The sequence below is a fragment of the Aulonocara stuartgranti genome (genome assembly GCF_965226115.1).
Source record: "Aulonocara stuartgranti genome assembly, chromosome: 3".
Classification (NCBI taxonomy): Eukaryota; Metazoa; Chordata; class Actinopteri; order Cichliformes; family Cichlidae; genus Aulonocara; species Aulonocara stuartgranti.
The window spans coordinates 27,708,776-27,731,991 of NC_138941.1; the positions used below are offsets into that span (position 1 = coordinate 27,708,776).

At 39.6% G+C, this 23,216-nt stretch overlaps 2 protein-coding genes across 2 annotated transcripts; both read right to left on the reverse strand.

The window, feature by feature from the left end:
• Positions 1-733: 733 nt before the first annotated feature.
• LOC309703038 (uncharacterized protein) lies at positions 734-16,164 on the reverse strand (the record flags this gene model as incomplete). The annotated part of the gene is made up of 6 exons (XM_082527744.1): positions 734-820; positions 906-937; positions 1,021-1,146; positions 1,261-1,974; positions 8,729-9,097; positions 16,065-16,164. The coding sequence occupies 6 exons, from the start codon at positions 16,162-16,164 to the stop codon at positions 734-736; spliced, it is 1,428 nt and encodes a 475-aa protein (XP_082383870.1).
• A 4,833-nt stretch (positions 16,165-20,997) lies between these two features.
• Positions 20,998-22,703, reverse strand: LOC309703394 (uncharacterized protein). Its single transcript, XM_082528179.1, has 6 exons — positions 22,621-22,703; positions 21,801-22,502; positions 21,576-21,698; positions 21,449-21,483; positions 21,096-21,337; positions 20,998-21,063 (listed from the first exon to the last, which is right to left on the reverse strand). Exons 1-5 carry the CDS (start codon positions 22,673-22,675, stop codon positions 21,224-21,226), a joined length of 1,029 nt encoding a protein of 342 aa, XP_082384305.1. The 5' UTR covers positions 22,676-22,703; the 3' UTR covers positions 20,998-21,063; positions 21,096-21,223.
• Between the last annotated feature and the right edge of the window lie 513 nt (positions 22,704-23,216).

Sequence of the window (23,216 nt, forward strand, 5' to 3'; positions counted from 1 at the left end):
TGATGCCAAACCTGTCACAGTTTGAAGAATTAATGACGCAAGTGTAGGACTGAAGGCAGACAGAAAGCTAATCTTTTATTAGGTTGCAAACAGAATTACAAAATAGAAAAAAGCAGGAATCCAGAAATCATTTTAGAGATCCTCAGAAACCAGAGGAAAAAGAGGGTGGAGATATACAGCCACAGAGACAAAGAATAAAAGGAAGACAGGATTATAAATACTAACTGGGAATGTTAAACTGGTCAGAAATAACATGCAGGTGAAAGTCATTATAAACGGGAACACTTGGGAGACTAATACTCACAATAATATTTTACATTTTTACACAAAAACTAAGCCTCATCATTTGAATACAGTGAATACCGCCACAAAAACCTAATCATATCACAAGCATACAACAATAAAATATGGAAGAATCCAATATTAAACTCACCAAAATTAAGAATCAAAACTTCAAATGATAAAAAACAGTCAACACAACAACAACTTCAAAGAGACAACTAAAAATTACAGAACTTCAAAAATACATCGAACCCAAAATCTAAAACAAATTTTCTACTGGAATTACATTTACAGGAATTTCTAAATTATACAAGTGATCAAATGCTGTTAGCAGTTAAATTATTTTTTAAATATCTTTTCTTCCAGACCAAAAAACGAAAAGATAATCAAATCAAGAAAAAACAAAATCATCACTACAGCAGAAAAGTCATACTAAAAATCATAATTTCTACTACTGGGTGTTGCTCGTCTGTCTCCTTGCTCCTTTCGTCCTAATTTTTCTCAAAGCAGCATAATGAAGGTTGTCCTCTTGGGTGCTCTGGATACCAAAAGAATCAAAATAACAGTTCAACAACAAATGTCATTTCCTAAAAACACAAGAACTTCCACACTTTAAAACTCACCTCTAAATTTACAGAATCATTTGTGTTTGAGTCTGCTGAGAAACAAGGAAATGATTTAAACTTAAATGCCACTATTTTTAAACCACAAGAGTAAAATATGAAAACAGATTCTAACCTCTGGATTGGCAGTTGTTTGTCTTTTTCATCTTATACACTAAAAAAGTTGATAACACACTGATGATGGTGGTGAGCGTTAAAGCTGCGCTTAAGAAATACATCAGGCCAGCAGAATCTCCACGAACTGTAAATCCTAGAAATGACAGAGCTTTTTAGCTTTTCTTCCTGAGTTCATCAAATATGATCTGCTCCTATTTATAATACCATGTGAGTCACCTCTGCTGGAAAAGTGACTTACCCCCAAAGTCCAGCTTGGTCCCGTTTCCAAACAGTATGTGTCCACATGAGACAACAGCACAGTAGTAGATCCCAGTGTGAGACACATTCAGGCTCTCCATTCTCAAGTTATAGACACAGGTGTGTGTGCTTTTGTTAGCTTTCCTCTCACACTGATCATTCCTGACTCCATGGGTGTAAATGAGTCCTGGTTGAGAATCTTCAGAGTCTTTGAACCAGTAAACACTGTGTTCTCCATCACAGCTCAGCATAGTGTGCACCATAAAGTGCAGACTTACAGAGCCTCCTGGCTGGATGGTCTCAGATGCTGACTGATGAACTAAAGCTCGTATGTTTAAATCTGAATCATTGACACTGACAATAATGGTCTCTAAGAACATTAATGTGTAGAAAGAGGAAAATATACAGTAGTAAGTTGCTGAGTCTGAAACACTTAAGTCTGAGATAATCAAGTGGTTTTTTCCTTTTCCATTATCTAGTCTGAAGCGTGCACTATTCTTGAATGGACCATGAAATTTTACTAAATAGTGTTCTGACTTATATAAAGTAGAAATGAGTTTTGGTTTCTCTCCTAAAGTTTGTTTATACCAGTAAAAACGTGCAGCAACATTCTGTTCATAGTAACAATGTAAAGTCACGCTGTCTCCAGATTTAGCTGATATAAAACGTGCTTCTTCATGAACAGAGGAGGATACATGCATGTTGTTCTTCTGAGCTGTGGTGAAATGAAAGACAAAGCAAATACACATTGTGGAACATGGCAGCTGAGAAAAAAGACCTTAAAAGAATTAGACTGTGGTTAAACACAAACTTACCAATTACACCCAAGAACAAACTTATCAGGTAGAAGACAATGTGTGCAGATGCCATTGTTCCAACAGTCGTACTGAATAAAAGAATGGCGACTCTTCAGTTTTAAGAGTGATGATTAGATTTTACTGACCAATCAGAAGCTAGACAGTACATGGAAAACTAGATCACATGATCATTGACATGTGTAGTGTTAAACTTAGTAGCTGAGAAAAAAAACAGAAGAACATCACAGTTTAGATCAGAGGTGAGATATATTAGATGTCAACTCACTAAATATCCTGTAGACAATGTGTTTGTGTGGGGCAGTGTGAGACCCATAGTTATTAATTTTGAAATGTTTCATGTATATAAAAATGGTGAATTAACTACACAACCACACAAAATACGCCACTATCTTTTTTAATAGTTTTCATGTTAAAAACATTGTAGGATTTTTTTGTTATCTTTTTGAATTTGTGTTTAGGATTTTCTGTCATTTGAAGTTTTGACTTTTGTTTGTGTCAGGTTGAGTTTTGGATATCCATTTTTATTCCTTTGTTATTTAATTGTAACTTTCCATCCATCCATTCATTTTCATCCGTTTATCTTTGACTGGGTCGTGGGGGCAGAAGCCTAAGAAGAGAAACCCAGACCTCACTCTCCCCGGCCACCTCCTCCAGCCTGTCCCGGGAAATACCAAGGCATTCTTAGCCTAGCCAAGAGACATAATATCTCAAGCATGTCCTGGTCTCCTCCCAGTGGGAGGTGCTGGGAACACCTCACTCATAAACCAACCATAAGTGAGGGTAGGGACATAGAACGACCAGTAAACTGAGCCACCATACCAAACCATCTGTCAATCTCCTGCTCCCTTCTCCCAGAATGCTGTCAAAGCTCTGTTGGATGATCTCTTGTGCAGAGGCTTCTGCCAGGCATTATACGTTTCGGTGCACCAGGTCTGTCCAACATCCTTCCCCGCCACCTGATCCAACTCACCACCAGTTGGTGATCAGTTGACAGCTCAGCACCTCTCTTGACCGTAATTATAACTACAATATTAATAGGTCTTTCCTTTTCCTATATTTACTGTTTTCTAGCAATGAGGCCTATTTTTTTTTGTTATCTTGTGTTTGGGCAGCTTGCACTTTACCATCACGATCTCGTCCTTTAGTGCAACACAAATAAAAGTAAAGTTCATATCCATGCTGCACACTGCACCACAATTTTCCAGACAGACTAACAATTCCAAGAAATTGAAGTATTGAACGACATAATTTTAATGGAGTGGTTTTTTTATTCATGGAAACCAGCTGCATCAAAGCCTTACATGATACATCTAAATGCACCGCATCAGATTCATGTAAGGCATGCCACCACTGGATGCCAGAGGAGTGGAGACGTCTTCTCTGCAGGGACAGATCACACTTGTCCGTCGGACAATCTGATGGTAAAGTCTGGACTTCCCAGGTGTGAGGAGAGCAGTACTTGCCTGACTGCCCTCTACCAAGTGTAAAGTTTAGTGGGGGGGAGTTATGATGTGGGGTTGTTTTTCAGGATCTCAACACAGCCTCAGTGATAGAACTGTTAATGCTTCAGCACACCAAGACATGTTGGACAATTTCATGCTTCCACCTTTGTGGGAACAGTTTAGGATGGTGACCATTAATCACAGTACAGATATGAGATTTTTTTGCCTCATGGGATCTGTACACGTTTTAGTGGTTAATTTATCTCTCATAATAATTTATGCCATGTATACACCACAGAGCGCCTTGGTTCCCAACCAGCGTACTCTGCCAAAATCCCCCAAAATTACACAACGTAATCGGCCACACTCTTCTGCTCTTGTTGCAAACGGAACAAACAAGCTGTTGTCGCAGGCATAGTCTGCAGCACTGGGCTCATTTCCTCATCAAAGACACTTCTGAACTCACTGCTAAACTCAGCACAACACAAATCCTTGCTGTAGTTGAGAATGGCCTAAGCCCATCTGAGAGTCCTTCCTCTGAGGAGGTGAACAAGGTAAGAACTCTTTGATTCATCTGCTGAGTAAGTGAGACAAATGTGTCTAAATACTAGTGAGCACTGTGTGAGGAAACACACAGTGGTTTTTACACACTCACACTGATATATGAGAGAGGGAAAACGTGGAGGAGAGAGAAAGAAAATGGCATGTCAATCCTAGATATACAAGAATATAATTTTAGAGGAAAAAAAAAAGCATACCATAATAAGACAACCACAAGACACAAACTATGGGAAAGAGTAGAAAAATACAGAAGTGGAAAGAGTGTAGTGGAGAAGACATGTTAAGTTCACTATGGGAAATCTCCCAGCAGCTTGAACCTATAGGAGTGTAACTGAGGGTTGGCTCTTGGTCTCTGGTTTCTACATTTCTTTCTTTTCCTTCACTTTCCAATTCATAGTTGCAGAGAATATCCCAACTGCCGTTGGCTGAAAGGAGGGTTACACCCTGAACAGGTTGCCATTTTTCCGCCAGGTTAACACAGAGCCATTTTTATAATAATAATTGTCACAGTCTCACTGACTGTATAGAGTGAGGAGTGGACCTAAAATGCAGACACAAATGAACATGAAACAAAACTTGATATAAACAAAAAGTGAGCTATTTATTGAGGGCTGGCAAAAAAACTACAAACAAAGAGGGCAAGGGAAAAACTGAAACCTAAACTGGGTGACCTAAAGCACAACATAAAAGATCCTGACATGAACACAGATAATCTTGGACATGAATACCTGAGCCGTGGAACATGGAAACCTTGAAGCATGGCATAGAAAACAACAGACAACCTGACAAAGACTGAATGAGAAAACACAGACTAAATACACACAGCTTTTAGTTTTGTTTGTTTGTTTGTAGAGCTCTGGGTAGCTCTCCAGCTGGGTCTAGACTGGGTCTAGAGAGTATTTTAAATCCAGGGAATTTAAAATAGAAAGTAGCTCGTCCGCAGAAGGACTGGTAGCTCCCCTCTTGTGGGTTTAGAGCTCTGGGTAGCTCCCCAGCTGGGTCTAGACTGGGTCTAGAGAGTATTTTAAATTCAGGGAATTTAAAATAGAAAATAGCTCATCCGCAGAGGGACTGGTAGCTCCCCTTACGATAAGGGTTCGGATCGTGCAAACAGGTGTGAATAACACAACCTAGACTGGGTCTAGAGAGTATTTTAAATTCAGGGAATTTAAAATAGAAAGTAGCTCATCCGCAGAGGGACTGGTAGCTCCCCTTACGATAAGGGTTCGGATCGTGCAAACAGGTGTGAATAACACAACCTGTGCCAGAAACACGACGCTGATGAGCCTCAACTGTCGCTCCAACAACAGTATGCGACACAGGAGCATGCAAAACAGTTTTGAGGCAGCCACCTAAGAACTTCTGGTGGCAGTTTGTTTGTTAATTAGTTGGTTTGTTTGCTTGCTTGTTTTAATCAATTTTAAATCATGCCTTTTATCTGTTTTTGTTTCTAATGTCTCTGTAAAGCACTTTGAATCACCTTGTTGTTGAATTGTGCTATACAAATAAATTTGCCTTGCCTTGCCTAGCAGACTAATGAGGGAAGTGGGAACACAGTGGGGAAACAGCATAAACAAATGACCATAACGATGTCACAGGGGAAGTGTAAAACTAAACACAATGAACACAGGAACTCTTCAAAATAAAACAGGAAACATAATGAAAAGCAGACATGACAACATGAACTTGATAACAAAAGACATACAGACATGAAACACATAAAGGACAATGGAGATGTAACACTGGGGTTGAAAACATAAAGGGAATCTAATAAACAAACATCAACATCCAAATAAAGTAAAACATAAAACTCTGGGTCAACAGACCTAGACAATGATGTCCATCTCTGAGTGGCAGGCAACGTAGGACGTAAATGAAGGACTCATCAAGTGTCCGGCAGCCTCGCCTCGCCTCTGTCAGTGTGCCCCAGGGCAGCTGTGGCTACAATGTAGCTTGCCATTGCCAGTGTGTGAATGTGTGTGTGAATGACTGAATGTAGTGTAAAGCGCTTTGGGGTCCTTAGGGACTGAGTAAAGCGCTATACAAATGCAGGCCATTTACCATCAAGCATTAAGTGAACTCAAAAAGGCAGCTTTAATACTGAACACTTTCCAAAAAACAGAAAAATACAAAACTCAGATAAACCAGGAGGGAGTCACATATTCACAATATAGGAACGAGGTGGGATACATAAGGCTGGAGACTGAAGTGGGGACTACGTGGACTGGTGGTAGTGCAGGTGAGCGGGGAGGCTGAGGCCCAGAAAAATCCATCCATCCATCCATCCATCCATTCGCGTCCGCTTATCCTTTTCAGGGTCGCGGGGGGCGCTGGAGCCTATCCCAGCTGTCATAGGGCGAGAGGCGGGGTACACCCTGGACAGGTCGCCAGTCTGTCACAGGGCCAACACACAGGGACAGACAACCATTCGCACTCACACTCACACCTATGGGCAATTTGGATTAACCAATTAACCTATCCCCACTAAGTGCATGTCTTTGGACGGTGGGAGGAAGCTGGAGTACCCGGAGAGAACCCACGCAAACACGGGGAGAACATGCAAACTCCACACAGAAAGACCCCGGCCTGATGGTGGAATTGAACTCAGGACCTTCTTGCTGTGCGGCAACACCACCGTGCCACCGTGCTGCCCAGAAAAATGAACTGAGGTAAAATAGAAAGTTAGGCAGATTGATGCACAGAAAACTTCAGGCTGGGAATGGTTGGACAGTGAGCGTCAAGAACTGGCAGGAAGCAGAAGAGAAGGCGATCCGTGAATGTCCTGCTAATCAAAGTAGCACAAAAAAGATGGTTGATGTGTTACCACCTGAGACTGAGACAATAATCTGACACCCAAGAGCTGTCACAATACTACTTAAATAGAAGAGGTAAGAGAGAGGGAAGGACCTGTCCCGGCCAACTTAGTCTTTCTGTGCTCTTCCATTTTCTCCTCTATAGCTCCATTTTTCCAAAGCCTTCCCCAGGTTGGTTCTGCTGGAGATTTCTTCCTTTTAAAAGTGAGTATTGCTGCTCATTGGGGATTATTGTTGGTATACTCTCTATTAAAGCAGGATCTTTACATTTTAAAGCACCTTGAGTTGATTGTTGGATTGAATTGGCAATATTTACATAAAACTGAATTGACATTGAATTTAATTCTGTGTATCAGTATCCAACACTGATTTGAACTGCTTTAACTGTTCAAAACATCGATTCAACAAGGTGCTGAAAACCTTGCTCAGACATATTGGTCCATACTGATATGATAGCATCTGCTGTATATTTGGAATCTGCACATCCCCAATGTGAATCTCCCATTCCACCACATCCTAAATATGCTCTTTGGGATTGGAATCTGATGACTGTGGAGGCCATTTGAGTACAGTTTTATATTTCCATGTTTCAAGTACTTTACAAATACAGTGTGTTTATCCTTCATGTGTTTGATGCCAAGCCTGCCACAGTTTGAAGAATTAATGATGAAAGTGTAGGACTGAAGGCAGACAGAAAGCTAATCTTTTATTAGGTTGCAAACAGAATTACAAAATAGAAAAAAATCATTTTAGAGATCCTCAGAAACCAGAGGGAGCAGAGGTTGGAGATATACAACCACAGAGACAAAGAAGAAAGGGAAGACAGGACTATAAATACTAACTGGGAATGTTAAACTGGTCAGAAATAACACACAGGAGAAAGTCATTATAAACGGGAACACTTGGGATACTACTACTCACAATAATATTTTACATTTTTACACAAAAACTAAGCCTCATCATTTGAATACAGTAAATACCACCACAAAAACCTAATCATATCACAAGCATACAACAATAAAATATGGAAGTATCCAATATTAAACTCACCAAAATTAAGAATCAAACTTCAAATGATAAAAAACAGTCAACACAACAACAACTTCAAAGAGACAACTAAAAATTACAGAACCTCAAAAATACATCAAACCCAAAATCTAAAACAAATTTTCTACTGGAATTACATTTACAGGAATTTCAAACATATGCAAGTGATCAAATTCTGTTAGCAGTTAAATCAGTTAGAAAGGTAATACTAAGAATGATCATTTCTACTATGTTTACTTTATACCGGAGTACACACATTCCTCCTGGGTGTTGCTCGTCTGTCTCCTTGCTCCTTTCGTCCTAATTTTTCTCAAAGCAGCATAATGAAGGTTGTCCTCTTGGGTGCTCTGGATACCAAAAGAATCAAGATAACAATTCAACAAGAAATGTCATTTCCTAAAAACACATGAACTTCCACACTTTAAAACTCACCTCTAAATTTACAGAATCATTTGTGTTTGAGTCTGCTGAGAAAAAAAAGCAAATGATTTAAACTTAAATGCCACTATTTTTAAACACAAGAGTAAAATATGAATGAAAATTCTAACCTTTAAATTGGCAATTGTTACTTCTTTTCATCTTATACACTAAAAAAGTTGATAACACACTGATGATGGTGGTGAGTGTTAAAGCTGCGCTTAAGAAATACATCAGGCCAGCAGAATCTCCACGAACTGTAAATCCTAGAAATGACAGAGCTTTTTAGCTTTTCTTCCTGAGTTCATCGAATATGATCTGCTCCTATTTATAATACCATGTGAGTCACCTCTGCGGGAAAAGTGACTTACCCCCAAAGTCCAGCTTGGTCCCGTTTCCAAACAGTATGTGTCCACATGAGACAACAGCACAGTAGTAGATCCCAGTCTGAGACACATTCAGACTCTCCATTCTCAAGTTATAGACACATCTGTGTGTGCTTTTGTTAGCTTTCCTCTCACACTGATCATTCCTGACTCCATGGGTGTAAATGAGTCCTGGTTGAGAATCTTCAGAGTCTTTGAACCAGTAAACACTGTGTTCTCCATCACAGCTCAGCATAGTGTGCAGCATACAGTGCAGACTTACAGAGCCTCCTGGCTGGATGGTCTCAGATGCTGACTGATGAACTAAAGCTCGTATGTTTAAATCTGAATCATTGACACTGACAATAATGGTCTCTAAGAACATTAATGTGTAGAAAGAGGAAAATATACAGTAGTAAGTTGCTGAGTCTGAAACACTTAAGTCTGAGATAATCAAGTGGTTTTTTCCTTTTTCATTATCTAGTCTGAAGCGTGCATTATTCTTGAATGGACCATGAAATTTTACTAAATAGTGTTCTGATATATAGAAGTTAGAAATACGTTTTGGTTTCTCTCCTAAAGTTTGTTTGTACCAGTAAAAACGTGCAGAAACACTGTGTTCATAGTAACAATGTAAAGTCACTCTGTCTCCAGATTTAGCTGATATAAAACGTGCTTCTTCATGAACAGAGGAGGATAAATGCATGTTGTTCTTCTGAGCTGTGGTGAAATGAAAGACAAAGCAAATACACATTGTGGAACATGGCAGCTGAGAAAAAAGACCTTAAAAGAATTAGACTGTGGTTAAACACAAACTTACCAATTACACCCAAGAACAAACTTATCAGGTAGAAGACAATGTGTGCAGATGCCATTGTTCCAACAGTCGTACTGAATAAAAGAATGGCGACTCTTCAGTTTTAAGAGTGATGATTAGATTTTACTGGCCAATCAGAAGTTACCCAGTATATGGAAAACTAGATCACATGATCATTGACGTCTGTAGTGTTAAACGTAGTAGCTGAGAAAAGAAAATAGAAGGACAACATGGTTTAGATCACAGATCAGTGGTGAGATATATTAGATGTTAACTCATTAAATATCCTATATTATATATATATATATATATATATATATATATATATATATATATATATATATATATATATATATAATATAGATAATATAAATTATATATATATATATATATATATATATATATATATATATATATATAAATATAGATAATATAAATTATATATATATATATATATATATATATATTGAGGAATTAGAAGAGCTGTCTCCAGAGGCACTTCTGTGATATTTTAGAGAGGGAAAACTTGGAGGAGAGAAAGAAAGAAAACGGCATGTCAATCCTAAACATACAGGCAATAAATAGAAGAAGAAAGCATACAATAATGAGACAATCACAAGACACACTTTCTACCTTTCTTTCTTTCCCTTCGTTTGTTCTTTATTTTCTAATGCTTGTCCATTTCATGGTTGCAGAGCATATCCCGACTGCCATAGGGTGAAATTAGGGGTACACCCTGAACAGGTTGCCATTTTGCCGCCAGGTTAACACAGACAAAAGGACATCATTCACACTTTAACTGTCCAGAAACAGCTGAGTGGTAGGAAACAAATGCAGACTCATTAAGCATTACAGGGAGTGCAGAATTATTAGGCAAGTTGTATTTTTGAGGAATAATTTTATTATTGAACAACAACCATGTTCTCAATGAACCCAAAAAACTCATTAATATCAAAGCTGAATGTTTTTGGAAGTAGTTTTTAGTTTGTTTTTAGTTTGAGCTATTTTAGGGGGATATCTGTGTGTGCAGGTGACTATTACTGTGCATAATTATTAGGCAACTTAACAAAAAACAAATATATACCCATTTCAATTATTTATTTTTACCAGTGAAACCAATATAACATCTCCACATTCACAAATATACATTTCTGACATTCAAAAACAGAACAAAAACAAATCAGCGACCAATATAGCCACCTTTCTTTGCAAGGACACTCAAAAGCCTGCCATCCATGGATTCTGTCAGTGTTTTGATCTGTTCACCATCAACATTGCGTGCAGCAGCAACCACAGCCTCCCAGACACTGTTCAGAGAGGTGTACTGTTTTCCCTCCTTGTAAATCTCACATTTGATGATGGACCACAGGTTCTCAATGGGGTCCAGATCAGGTGAACAAGGTGGCCATGTCATTAGTTTTTCTTCTTTTATACCCTTTCTTGCCAGCCACGCTGTGGAGTACTTGGACGCGTGTGATGGAGCATTGTCCTGCATGAAAATCATGTTTTTCTTGAAGGATGCAGACTTCTTCCTGTACCACTGCTTGAAGAAGGTGTCTTCCAGAAACTGGCAGTAGGACTGGGAGTTGAGCTTGACTCCATCCTCAACCCGAAAAGGCCCCACAAGCTCATCTTTGATGATACCAGCCCAAACCAGTACTCCACCTCCACCTTGCTGGCGTCTGAGTCGGACTGGAGCTCTCTGCCCTTTACCAATCCAGCCACGGGCCCATCCATCTGGCCCATCAAGACTCACTCTCATTTCATCAGTCCATAAAACCTTAGAAAAATCAGTCTTGAGATATTTCTTGGCCCAGTCTTGACGTTTCAGCTTGTGTGTCTTGTTCAGTGGTGGTCGTCTTTCAGCCTTTCTTACCTTGGCCATGTCTCTGAGTATTGCACACCTTGTGCTTTTGGGCACTCCAGCGATGTTTGCAGCTCTGAAATATGGCCAAACTGGTGGCAAGTGGCATCTTAGCAGCTGCACGCTTGACTTTTCTCAGTTCATGGGCAGTTATTTTGCGCCTTGGTTTTTCCACACGCTTCTTGCGACCCTGTTGACTATTTTGAATGAAACGCTTGATTGGTCGATGATCACGCTTCAGAAGCTTTGCAATTTTGAGACTGCTGCATCCCTCTGCAAGATATCTCACTATTTTTGACTTTTCTGAGCCTGTCAAGTCCTTCTTTTGACCCATTTTGCCAAAGGAAAGGACATTGCCTAATAATTATACACACCTGATATAGGGTGTTGATGTCATTAGACCACACCCCTTCTCATTACAGAGATGCACATCACCTAATATGCTTAATTGGTAGTAGGCTTTCGAGCCTACACAGCTTGGAGTAAGACAACATGCATGAAGAGGATGATGTGGACAAAATACTCATTTGCCTAATAATTCTGCACTCCCTGTAAGTGAACTCAAAAAGGCAATTTTAATACTGAATACTTGAAGAATCAGGCCTGGTTGAAGATCTGGTTTTCTTTATTCACATCCAAAACTTGCTTAGAAGACTACAACCACACATCATTTTCTTTAAATGAGTTCAACAATATTGATTACAAAATAGAAAGAGGTGACTATAATATATAAAACACCCAGCACGCCCCTGCGAGCGGTTTATCCTTCAAGCTCGGGTTCTCTACCAGAGGCCTGGGAGTTTGAGGGTCCTGCGCAGTATCTTAGCTGTTCCCAGGACTGCGCTCTTCTGGACAGAGATCTCCGATGTTATTCCCGGGATCTGCTGGAGCCACTCGCCTAGCTTGGGAGTCACCGCACCTAGTGCTCCGATATATATATATATATATATATATATATATATATATATATATATATATATATATATATATATATATGGCAGGCAACATTGCAGACATAGAGGACAGTTACAAGTACCTGGGGATCCCGCAGGCGAATGGGAACCATGAAGAGGCCGCTAGAAAAGCTGCAACCACCAAGTACCTGCAGAGGGTCAGGCAAGTCCTGAGGAGTCAGCTGAATGGTAAGAACAAGATCCGGGCCATCAACACGTACGCCCTGCCCGTGATCAGGTACCCTGCTGGGGTAATAGCCTGGCCAAAGGAGGAGATAGAAGCCACTGACATAAAGACAAGAAAGCTCCTTACCATGCATGGAGGGTTTCACCCCAAGTCCAGCACAATGAGGCCGTACGCTAAGCGGAAGGAAGGGGGCCGGGGACTGGTGAGTGTCAGCACCACAGTCCAGGATGAGACAACGAACATCCAAGAATACATTGGGAAGATGGCCCCAACTGACCGAGTGCTCAGTGAATACCTCAGGCAGCAGAAACCCAAGAAAGAGGAGGGAGACGAGGAACCATCATGGAAGGACAGGCCCCTGCACGGTATGTACCACCGGCAGATAGAGGGGGTGGCTGATATCCAGAAATCCTACCAGTGGCTGGACAAAGCTGGACTGAAAGACAGCACAGAGGCACTAATCATGGCAGCACAAGAACAAGCTCTGAGTACAAGATCCATAGAGGCTGGGGTCTATCACACCAGGCAAGACCCCAGGTGCAGGCTGTGTAAAGATGCCCCAGAGACAATCCAGCACATAACAGCAGGGTGCAAGATGCTAGCAGGCAAGGCATACATGGAACGCCATAACCAAGTGGCTGACATAGTGTACAGGAACATCTGTGCCAAGTATAACCTGGAAGTCCCGAGGTCAAAATGGGAGATGCCCCCAAGGGTGGTGGAGAATGACCGAGCTAAGATCCTGTGGGACTTCCAGATACAGACGGACAAAATGGTGGTGGCTAACCAACCGGACATAGTGGTGGTAGACAAACAGAAGAAGACGGCCGTAGTGATCGATGTAGCGGTTCCGAATGACAGCAATATCAGGAAGAAGGAACACGAGAAGCTGGAGAAATACCAAGGGCTCAGAGAAGAGCTCGAGAGGATGTGGAGGGTGAAGGTAACGGTGGTCCCAGTAGTAATCGGAGCACTAGGTGCAGTGACTCCCAAGCTAGGCGAGTGGCTCCAGCAGATCCCGGGAATAACATCGGAGATCTCTGTCCAGAAGAGCGCAGTCCTGGGAACAGCTAAGATACTGCGCAGGACCTTCAAGCTCCCAGGCCTCTGGTAGAGGACCCGAGCTTGAAGGATAAACCGCCCGCAGGGGCGTGCTGGGTGTTTTTTTTATATATATATATAATACAACATAACTACAGGTTTATTTAAAAAAAGAAACACAAAAGCCCCAGATCATATTACATTGCACACAATTTGGATGTCAACATCTAATGAATGAATGTGTCACAGCTGCAGTGGCAGACATGTGAAGTGATGAGGGAAGGCCCCAAGTGCAGGAACTGATAACTGGCATACACTGAGTGAGCTTTATTTTCAGTGTGGATGAAGTACAAAGAAAAGTAGAGAATGGCAGTGACTTAAACTAAGAAAGACCTAAACTGGGAAAGCTAACAAGAAACATGTAACCTGAGACAAAGAACTAGAAAAAACCTAACCCACAGAGGGAACAACGCAAATGAACAGAGAGGATGACAAGCAGACAAACCATCAACAGAGGACTACACAGGGCTTAAATACATGGGCAGGAAAACAAGAGGATGGGGAACAGGTGGGAAAACACTCAAGTCTAAAAAAAGCATGTTACTACGTGGAGATCTGGAAGGCTGCTCCAAAAATGATCCGATTATATTTGAAATATTTGTTCTATTCTCTTCCAAACACCAGCTGTGTATTGTAGGTTTTGAATGTTTACTAAAATAAAAATAAAAGCATCCTAACCTAACATCTCACTTGTTTGTCTTTATCCAGGCATACATGTGTACTATGTTTATTAAGAACAGTGTTGGGAAGGTTACTTTTAAAATGTATTCCACTACAGATTACAGAATACATGCCCCAAAATGTATTTTGTAACGTATTCCGTTACGTTACTCAATGAGAGTAACGTATTCTGATTACTTAATATATTATCATGCTTTTTACAACTACATGAATGTACTATTGCTGTGTAATTTATCACTATTACTGAAGATAACTCGCCATACCAATAACAACTGGATTTTTAAATCTTAATATAAAATGAGTAACAGTAGGGTGGGCATTAGGTAAGGCTGCACTTTTTGCAGCGATCTCGTATAGAAAACTGTTTCACGCGTATATAAAACAGGTCCGCAGCTCCGAACCGTAGTAAAGGGACCTCTGGTTAATACGTCGGGTTCGTGTCGGGCTCGTAGCTGAAAACTAGCTTTACTTTGTTGTCTCGGTCAACTTTGCTAGCGAGAGACAGAGAGAGGAGTTGAAAGGCTGCTTCAACAGAACTTATTGCTTGGAGGAAAAGACGAACACAGTGTACAGTCGAGCCTTAATAGCTTTTACTTACAACTGGGCCTATGAGGGGCATTCTTTAGGGCTATGCCTGTAACACTCTGCATATTGCCTCCATATTAATAAATTTTTGAACAATATTTTTTAAAAGTATTTTGTCACGTCATTATGCGGGCCGCAAGTAGGGGTGACATGGGCCACATTAGAGCCTCTTAATGCCTGTTTTGTTTGGGTTTCCACCGGAGTGGAATTACCAAAAATAGAGAGGACATAGCCTAACACATGAAAGATCCGCAAAGATGCAGACTTGACAGACTCTGGAACAGAGGGAATCTTAAGCACAGAGACAAAAGTAACTAGACGTGGAACACAGAGACGACATAAAGACAGAAACTAAGACTAAGAATACAACTCACGGAGAACAGAATTAAACTTTTACCAAGAACAAAGAGGAGGCACAGAAACAGAACAGAAACCTAGAAACCAGCAACTATAAATATATTACAAACAGAAAACCATAATCCACAGAGTATAACTTAAACCAAAAACACAAACCCCGTGACAGTGTGGATTTTTTGTCTCACTAGAGTGGAAAAATGTAACCTACTGCTTGACACTAGAGTAAACACATTCATTCTGAGTTTTCCTCTGTCTTTTCAATCTGTTGGGCAGGTTAATGCTTAAAGCAGCGTAGTGGAGGTTGTCTGCATCATGGCTACCCTGGTAAAAACAAATTTGAGAGGTAGATCAAATTACAGTTTCTGGAAAAAAATATTTCAAAGTAATATGTGCTAAAATATTTTTCAATATTACTTTAATCTGAACAGATGAAACGTACCTCTGCAGAGGTAGTTGAAAGTCTTGTTTGTTGATGGCCTGAATGTAAAATACAAAAACAGCAGTCTCACTTAAAAGTCCAAATCAGTGAATAAAAACTGTCAAATGCAGCACTTTTTTCCAGTACCTGATTTGAAGTGGTTTCTTTTGCTCATCTTGTAGAGAAGAAAAGCCAGTAAAACAACCAAGGTGGAGGTAAAAGTCAATGCTCCACTCAAGACGTACACCAAGACAAGAGATTTTGCCTCATCTGTAAAGAGCCAAGAATTCTGAGCACAGACTTCTCTATATTTTAGGTTTTCTTTTCAGATAGATAATAAAATAACAGTCACAGATATGGGTTCTATACTGCTACTTACCTCCAAACACCAGCATGGTTCCTCCTCCGAACAGTATGTGTCCACATGAGGCGACAGCGCAGTAGTAGATCCCAGCATGAGACACATTCAGGCTTTCCATTGTCAAGTTAGAGACACAGGTGTGTGTTCTTTTGTTGGCTTTCCTCTCACACTGATCATTCCTGCCGCCATGGGTGTAAATGAGTCCTGGATGAGATTCTTCAGAGTCTTTGAACCAGTAAATACTGTGTTCTCCATCACAAGTCCCAGTGTGTACTGTACAGTTCAGAGTCACAGAGCTTCCTGGCTGGATGGTTTCAGAAGCTGACTGTTGGACCACAGCCTTGATGTTAAAGTCTGAATCTTTAACACCAACAGTAATGCTCTCTGAAAATGTTGATGTGTGTAAATAGGAACATATACAGTAGTAAGTTGCTGAGTCTGAAATGCGCACATCTGAGATTATTAAGTTGTTTTGACCTGTTTGAGTATCCAGGGTGAAGCGTGGATCACTCTTGAATTCACTGTGAAATGTGGCATTTTGTTCATATACATAGAAGGTAGAAATGAGTCTTGGTTTCTCTGCCAATGTTTGCTTATACCAGTAAAATCGTGGAGTTACACCATTTTTACTGTAACAATGCAAAGTCACGCTGTCCCCAGTTCTAACTGATATGAAACGTCTTTCTTGATGACCAGATGAGAAGAACTCCTGGTTGTTCACCTGAGCTGAAGTAAAATAAAAGACAGAGCAAATACATTTTATAGACCCTTAAAAGCATGGAAATATATTCAGACTGCAGTTTCAAAACCGTAAACTCACCCATTTCCCCTAAGAACAAACATGTTAGACAAAAGACAAACTTCGTAGGTGTCATTGTCTTTAAATAATCCTGCTGAATGAAAAGAATCTCAAACCTGTCTCCACTCTTGTTAGAGAAGACTGTGTGTGATTGGCCAAGCAGAAGTGTCACAGTATGTCTTTTAAGGAAAGATGATCACATGTTCAGAGCAGCCAATAGTGTTAGACTTCATGATTGAGGCAAAAATAAAAAATAAAACTGTTCATAAATAAAGAAAACAGCACTGATCAATCAACTCTTTGTACACACTTTTCTTAAAAATTCTAAAGGCCCGTTTTTCATCTGAGTATGTGGACCAGGGATTGCCCCCATCTCTAATCCACTGATTTTCAGGCATGGAGGAACAAATGAACCGTCCATAGGAAAAAAGCAAAGAAGATATCAGACACGGTGGTTGAGCCCTGACTGACCAGTTTGAGTCTTTCCGAACTGCTGACTTAATACGAAAATATGATAGTGAGTGATTTTACCATTCACGTAGATGCTGAAAACAACAGCCTAAACAATGCATTTAATTAGCTAGACTCAAAATCTAAATGAGCCCACCCACCGCTTTAATCATATTCTGCATCTTGTGCTATATGGTGTAGAAACCAAACACTTAACAGTATCCCCTGAAAAGTCAGACCATTGCTTAATAACATTGAAACTTACAAAAATAGGCTACACAGCAGTGGGGAATAACTTTGATTAGAGTAGATATATTTCTGAAAGTGCTGTAAGTAGATTTAAGGATATAATTCTTCCACTTCTTCAATGCCATGTGCCAACACAATAGAGAGCAGCTACCTAAACTTTACTCCCACAGAGGTCAGTGATGTTGTGAACAGTGCTACATTCTCTCTCCATATGACTCTGGAACTTAGAACTTCTAAGTATAATAACATCATGAGGTCATTCAACACCACTCAACCACAAACTGTAGACAATATTTACATAACCTGAATATGAACAACAATATTTATATAACAACAGTTATCTGTTACTTATGTCTGAGGAAGACACTGCATGGTTTAGGTCAGAAAATAAGAATAACAGATGCAAGCTATCTGAAAGTGGTTGGCCACCACTGGTAACACACTATGTAATATATGCAAGTAAATGTTTTGTTAGTCTTTGGGTTTACTATGTTTTTGGTGTTTGAGTAATTGAGTTGGGCGGGGGGATTGTGGTGGCTAAACTCAAGATTCACATTTTTACATTGGGAATGACCAAGATGGACAAGATTAGAAATGAAAACATCGGAGGGACAGTTCAAATAAGTTAGACAAAACTGAGACGGTTATGTCTCAGTTTTGTCTGTCGGCTTTTGTCAAGCCGACAGGCGTGACAAAGTCAGGAAGACCTGGAAGATAATTAATCAATATGGTGAAGAAGGGATGCAGAGGGTTGGTGTGATGGATACTAACAAATAGGAAAATGTACAAAGAACTCTATTCACTAGAAGAAAATCCTACTCACAGAAGCCCAATCATGGACAATAAAGAGTGTAAAGAATACATCAGTACAATGTCACGCCAATTCTACATCTGTAACATAATAACTAACGGTGAATTTGCAACTCACAAAGCTCATTACATATACAAACATGGGCTTTTGGTATCTCCATAGTTCTAGTTGTGGCACAAAAGGAACCATAATTGATCTGTGACACCTCAGAAACACTGCTTTAGGACAGGAAATAATACCTCACGTTATAGTTGACACACGTTAGACATCATAACTATTATTGATTTCCAGACAATGTGATGACAATGTGATCCTTAAAGACGTGGATTTGATTATAAGTCAATTAGACCTTTTAAATTTGACCTCAAAACCTTACAGCAATAAACCACTGTGGTATGGAGGACCACAAGAGCCGCATGCTGTCAGGATTTGTGTCGTGGATGAGAGGAGGAGGACCCAAACGCTGGACTCACAGGTAGGTAGGTGAAGGTGGGTGTTTATTGCCGATGGAGTGAACAAACAGAACAGAGGTAGGAAATGGCTGGCTGGACGGCTGACTGAATGAAGAAAGGACTGAATGGCTAGCTGACTGAACGCAGGCGGAAACGACAACATAACATCAATGACACCACAAGGGCTGAAGGGAAGAGAGGGCTTAAATACATGACTAACAATGACAACGATTGGAGACAGGTGAGTGAACAGCTGAACATAATGAACTAATGATAAATGGGAAGAGGACTGAACATAATGCACACAGACCAAGGCTAACACAATAAAACAGGAAGTGGAACAGGCAGTAGATAAACAGTGAACGTGAACTGAAAATACTGGGTCAACGACCCAGAAACCCTGACACATGCATAGAAAGAAAGAATTATCTGCTTAAATAATGAATTGTACAATAAATTATGCAATTGTAAACCTTACTAAAGTAATTTCTTAGTTAATAATGTAATTTAAAAACACTATTTTAAGTCAATATTTTAAAATGACTTTTCAATCCATTAATAAATACTTCAAATCCAGCTCGCAAGAAAAATCTCATTTCAAAAATCATTTTCAATTTCCAAATTAAAAAACTGATTTTCAAAATCTTTTTAAAAACACAATTTATATAAGAGAAATAAGTAAACAGATTAAAAAATCTAAGGATTATTTCTAACGATTCCAATGGCCAATGGCGATTCCACTCCTCATTTCAAAATCCATGTTCCTTTCCTGTTAGCTCACATCTTAGCTATTATTTTAGCAAATAGACTAGCTTTGGGATTAACTATTGGATTACCTTCTGGATTAGCTTTCAGATTAGATTTTAGATTTTTTTTATCTCATTTATGAGATCCTAAAGCAATGCAAATTAGCCACACAGCGCAATGTAAGGAGCTCTGAGATTGGTTGGACAGACATAGACTTGTTGCCTGGATTTTTCTACACTGCTGTTTGTGCTCATAGCTTTGCTCTGCTAAGAAGTGCGTGTGCTTGTACAAAGGCCATTCAGCCTTGAAATGCCACTTTACACTCTGCCTGACAAAGATTTAATAGAGATATGTGATTGAGGTAGGTGAAGAAGGAAAGGGACCCTGCAGTGAAACAGAGAGCTAAACCTCCGAGTGCGCGCCTGTGGACTCAGCCTGACCACCTGTTGAAGCTAACGTGCTAACATGGCTAATGCTAGCATCACCTCATGTAACCCCACTCTATTAAGGGCCATTTCTCAATACTCACGTACGCAACTCTGTACTCATGTTCTCGCAGACTTCATAAGTTCACACAGGAGTCCGGACTTCCTGAGAACGTAGCACGATTTTTGTACAATTTGAACACGAGTGTACTTGATGATGTTACAGGTCAGTCTAACATGACCCGGCTGGCTCGTCCCACTCAAATATCAGATCAGAATTTTACAGTAAACATATATATAAATGTTACCGTGTCAGTTTTCATTGAAAAATAATAAAGGAAAAATATTTTATGAATTACTTTACCTGTACTATAGCAAGATGTGCTCTAGTACAGAATAGGATGGTGCACATATTTCAGAAATCCAACTATAATTTTACATGCAAGCTCACTTTTTGCAGGTTAATTTGCAAGCGATATTTGTATCGATTTCATACAAATACCAGCAAGTAAGGCCCAATGTATTTTGAACAGACAAGAGCAAAGTAATGCCATAATGAGCAGTGCTAACCAAACACAGCATTTCACACTCTAAGTTTTAGGACGTTGCAACAAAGAACAAAGGGAGAGTCAGACAAACTTGCACCACAAAAATGAACTTTGATGGTGACTGTGCTCTGTACTAAAGCACACGAGCCACTCTACATCACAACTTTCTTTTGTTGACTCTATTATCTTAAAATTAATGGTTTTTAGTTGTAAGATTGAATAACTCTTATCCCGTGTTCATCTTCATCTAAAGTCATAATACAAAACAAATATTGTTAACTAATATATATATATATATATATATATTCTCCAGTGAACAGTGGACACACTCTGAAAAACAAAAAAGAAGCCTACATTTTCAAAGCTGCAGAAGGGGTGTGCAAATCAAGCAACAGGGGTTTCAATTTTTATTTTCTGACAAAATATAGACATGAAAATTCATTATATACACAGCAATGTTGAAACTAGTCTTGTAATGCCACTTTCTGCACTTTCTGTCACTATCTATCTATCTATCTATCTATCTATCTATCTATCTATCTATCTATCTATCGATCTATCTTCTGACAGAGAAATTGTGCACTGTTGTGGATAGAAAACAGTGTTATCACAAGGATAACATAATGTCCACCTGACACTACACTTGAGAGTCTTTGTACTTTACATCTTATGGACCATGAAGATTTCGGACAAGTCCTACTGCTTCACACTGGAGTAAACACATTCGGTCTTGCTGTTCCTCTCTTTCTTTGATTTTCTGGAAATGTTAACATTTATAGAAGCATAGTGGAGGTTGTCTGCATGAGCATTCTGTCAAAAAAAGGAAATGTATATCAAAAAATGCCTTCTAATAAAAAGTGCTGTGAAAAATGTGTTTTATGTTATTTAAATTGTAAAATCATTTAAACAGATGAAACATACCTCTACAGAGGGAGCTGAAAATCTTGCTTGAGCCTCTAAATGTGAAATACATACAATTGAAATCTGATTGAAAAGCCAAATCAGTGAATAAAAGCTGTTAGATGTAAGTAGCACCAATGGTCCATACCTGATTGGAAGTTTTTTCTTTTATTCATCTTGTAGAGTACGAAAGCCAGAGAAACCACCACGGTGAAGGTGAAAGCCAATGCTCCACTCAAGAAATACACCAAGAAGTGAGATTTATTCTTGTCTGTAAAGACCCAGAATTCCAGATAAAGGATTTCAGAATGTTTTTGCACTTTTTAGAGTTTTATTAGCACAATATTGTATTTGTTGTGACAATGTTCCTTACCCTTATATTTCAGAGTAGTTCCTTCTCCGAACAGTATGTGTCCACATGAGGCAACAGCACAGTAGTAGGTTCCAGCATGAGACACATTTATGCTCTCCATAGGCAGGTTGTAAGTGCAGTTGTATGTTTGTTCGTTCTTCTCACACTGATCGTTCCTGCCTCCATGGGTGTAAAGGAGTCCTGGGTAAAAATCTCCAGAGTCTTTGAACCAGTAAACACTATGATCTTCATCACAGGTCCCAGTGTGTACTGTACAGTTCAGAGTCACAGAGCCTCCTGGCTGGATGGTCTCAGATGCTGACTGCTGCACTAAAGCTTTGATGTTTAAACCTGAACCTTTTACACTGACAGTAGTGCCTTCTGCAAATTCTAGGACTAAAGAAACCCGCCTTGCACAGTAGTAAGAACCTGAGTCTGACTTCTGCAAGTTTGTTATATACAAATGGTTTTTCCCTATTTCTGTATCCAGGGTGAAGCGTGGATTGTTCTTGAAATCATCATGAAAAGTCCCATTTGCTTTAAAAACATACTGAGTAGAGATGGGCTTTGGTTTCTGTCCAAGACTCTGCTTGTACCAGTAGAACCTCGTTGCATCGTTGGCTTCATAGAAACATTGTAAAATCAAGTGTTCACCAACAATAGCTGATACAAACCGTCTCTCTTGCTTATGAGTTACGGAGAAATTCTGGTGAGTCAACTGAACTGATAGAGAATGAGACAACGCAGACACAGCATTAATTTTACAGGAAACATTTCATGAACACATGTGTATAGAGGAGCAATCATAGCCACTGATAGATTAAAAAAAATCATAACTCACCTAAATTTCCAAAGATCAGACATGTCACATAGAAAACAAAGTTGGGAGGTGTCATCGTGTGCAAACCTCTGTGTTAAATGAAATGAACCTTGACTTTTTTCCACTCTTTAGAAACAAGACAGCTTTTGATTGGCCATTGCAAAGTCATGTGATCTGCCCCCAGGATGAAATTTGTCTTCTGTGCATTTAACACAGACATTTGTTGCCTTTGATAGAATGATATAGCGACAGGTCCATAATGGTTGTGTCATGGTTTTTTTGTTTTTTTAAAAATATATTTTTAGTCTAAAACTGATCATTACATAGAGTGTAAACACAACTGACAACATACAGTGGAACTTATTCCTGTTCATTATTTACAGACTCAGTAGAGACTCAGTAAGGCACCCGGCACTTGCTAGATGTTCGCATGATATCGATCTCTTTGTGACAGTATGACTGACACACTTCTCATGCTGTCCAGAGGAGGCAGACTGTAACGAGGTCTGTATACACTTTTTTGATGTTGTGAAAACTGCAAACAGATTTCAACTCACTTTCATCGTAGAAGTGAGAATAAAAGCAAATGTAACATGGTAGGTCTTTATGTTAAAAGG